Genomic DNA, 2,061 nt, shown 5'->3' on the forward strand with positions numbered 1-2,061 from the left:
TGCCTGCACTCTGCCATCCTCCACCCAAAGCTTGCACTGCCTTGGAGGTGGGAATGGCCTCATGGAAGAAGGAAACACGCTCCTTCATATGGAACCAGCAAATAATAAAAGTCCTGAGCCCAGATTTTCCAACACAGCAGGGGAATAATCCCAAAAACTGAACTTTAGGTTAGTAGGACAACTTCTTTCGTACTCCTCACTCATTTCCTGATCTGACCCTTCGCTTTATCAAACGAGATTAGACACAGCTCTCATCTAGAAGCTGGGAGAGGGCTGCCTGGGTGGGACTGATTTCTTGTTCAGTGACTCAAAGGAAAGGGGTTTTGATTTGACAAAATTTTCATGAAATTTTGTAATCGATCCTGACTTTTCCGTTGAACTACTGAACTACTGAACTACTCACACAGCCCTTGGAACATAAGCTGTGGAAAAGGGGTTCCCCACCCCTTCCTCTTCCCCATAGGTGTCACTCTTGAGTTTAATGTGGACGTGTTCATTCACCTCCAGGATTTTATCCAGACGTCACCTGAGTTGGGATTCCCACATTTCTTTGGGCCCACGGTGCATGATTCACCCAACCTCAATGTTTCTGTGCAGGTTTATCTCGCTTGTTCCCCCCTAAATGTAAATGCAACATGAATATACCAAACAGAGGGCTGGACACAGAGTTTTCTTTGCATTGCAGGAAGGTAAAGCTTTATTGGAGGCGTTGCTGTGCAGCAGAGCAATCAGTGCACTGCAGGGACGTGTGTGTAGGCACAGTGATTGCAGTGATGGGCAGCATGAAAAGGGAGAAGGAGGTCATTTGAGGAGAAGCCTAGAAATTGTTGTGGGCTGGGCTGCTCTGATGGCAGGGAGTGGATCAGGGAAGCCCATCACCTCGGTGGTCTCTTAACACACTCTGGACTGCCCTGTGGAAAGAAAAGAAGAAATTATTCCTCTGATTGGGAAATCAAGAGCCTCTTGCAGCACTGATATTTCTGCTTATGCACTATTTAAATATCCATTTGTGAGCAAAAGCATGGGAAAGGAGATTAGCCAGTGTCTGGAGCTGGAGCCAAACCACATTGAAATGAAGAGCTTTGATTGTGAATGGTTTAATCCCTGCTGCAATTGCAGATGTGGAAGTCATAGGACAAGGTTGGTATTAACAAGAAAAGGGATGAAACACAAAATGTGAAAGCCATGGGAACAGGATAGGTTTGGATCCTCTTTGGAAGATGTTTCTTACCTGCCTTGTCACTAGATTGACCATGAGAGTAGGAAGTAGAAGAATAAGAATGGGAGGACATTCCCGCTCCTTGAGATGATCTGTGTAAGGAAAGTAGTTTTAACAAAGGGAAAAATAAACAGCTCAGCTTTTCCTGGACCCCACAAATAATTCTTTATATATATATTTTTAATTCCTTCCCTCCAACTGTATTTTCCTAGAAAATTATAGAAGCAGAAACAGCAAAACATTCTTGCAGCGTAATTCTTGTACTGTCCCAGTCCAGCTGAGCTTGCTTGTCTGCTGACAGCAGGAACTTCATTACACCTTAGTTTGGCATGGTGATTCCTCTCACAGAATTCACTCCACACAAACAGGTCAAGAGGAACTGATTAACTCCAAACCTGTCAGCAACAATCTGCTTTGTGTTTCCCTCGGCGTTTGATGTGCTTGTGAAGCTTCTGATAGATACATCTCAATGCAGGTGCTGTGAGAAAGAAGCTGCTGAATTTAGATTTCAGCTACAGACAAGTAAAAAAATTCTGCTCTGTCTTCCATCAGTGCTGAGAGAGAAGAGCCCTGTGATAGATTTTGTGCCCTTATCTGCAAACAGAGTACGTACACCATGTCCTGCTGCCCCTCCTGCAGCAGCGCCCGGTACTGCTGGATCTCCTGCTCCAGGCGGGTCTTGATGCCCAGCAGCATCTTGTACTCCTGGCTCTGACCCTCCATCTCACAGCGGATGCTGGCCAGCTCCTCCTCCACCGAGTGGATCTGCCCCTGGATCTGTTGCAGCAGGCAGCCGTAGCGAGTCTCGGTTTCTGCCAAGGAGTTTTCCAGAGAGCTTTTCT

At 46.0% G+C, this 2,061-nt stretch overlaps 1 protein-coding gene across 1 annotated transcript in view; it reads right to left on the reverse strand.

Annotated features, from left to right (window-relative positions):
- Positions 1 to 865: 865 nt before the first annotated feature.
- LOC114069269 (keratin, type I cytoskeletal 16-like) overlaps positions 866 to 2,061 on the reverse strand; it is an 11,091-nt gene continuing 9,895 nt past the window's right edge. The window contains exons 6-8 of the mRNA XM_027905935.1: positions 1,833 to 2,059; positions 1,232 to 1,311; positions 866 to 911 (exon numbers count right to left, since the gene is read on the reverse strand). Of these exons, the coding sequence (XP_027761736.1) occupies positions 892 to 911; positions 1,232 to 1,311; positions 1,833 to 2,059 (327 nt within the window). The 3' untranslated portion in view covers positions 866 to 891. The remainder of the gene's footprint in view (positions 912 to 1,231; positions 1,312 to 1,832; positions 2,060 to 2,061) is intronic.

Source organism: Empidonax traillii, unplaced genomic scaffold (assembly GCF_003031625.1).
Source record: "Empidonax traillii isolate 1590-97213 ecotype Southwest subspecies unplaced genomic scaffold, ASM303162v1 scaffold1222:size288430, whole genome shotgun sequence".
In the NCBI taxonomy this organism is placed as follows: Eukaryota; Metazoa; Chordata; class Aves; order Passeriformes; family Tyrannidae; genus Empidonax; species Empidonax traillii.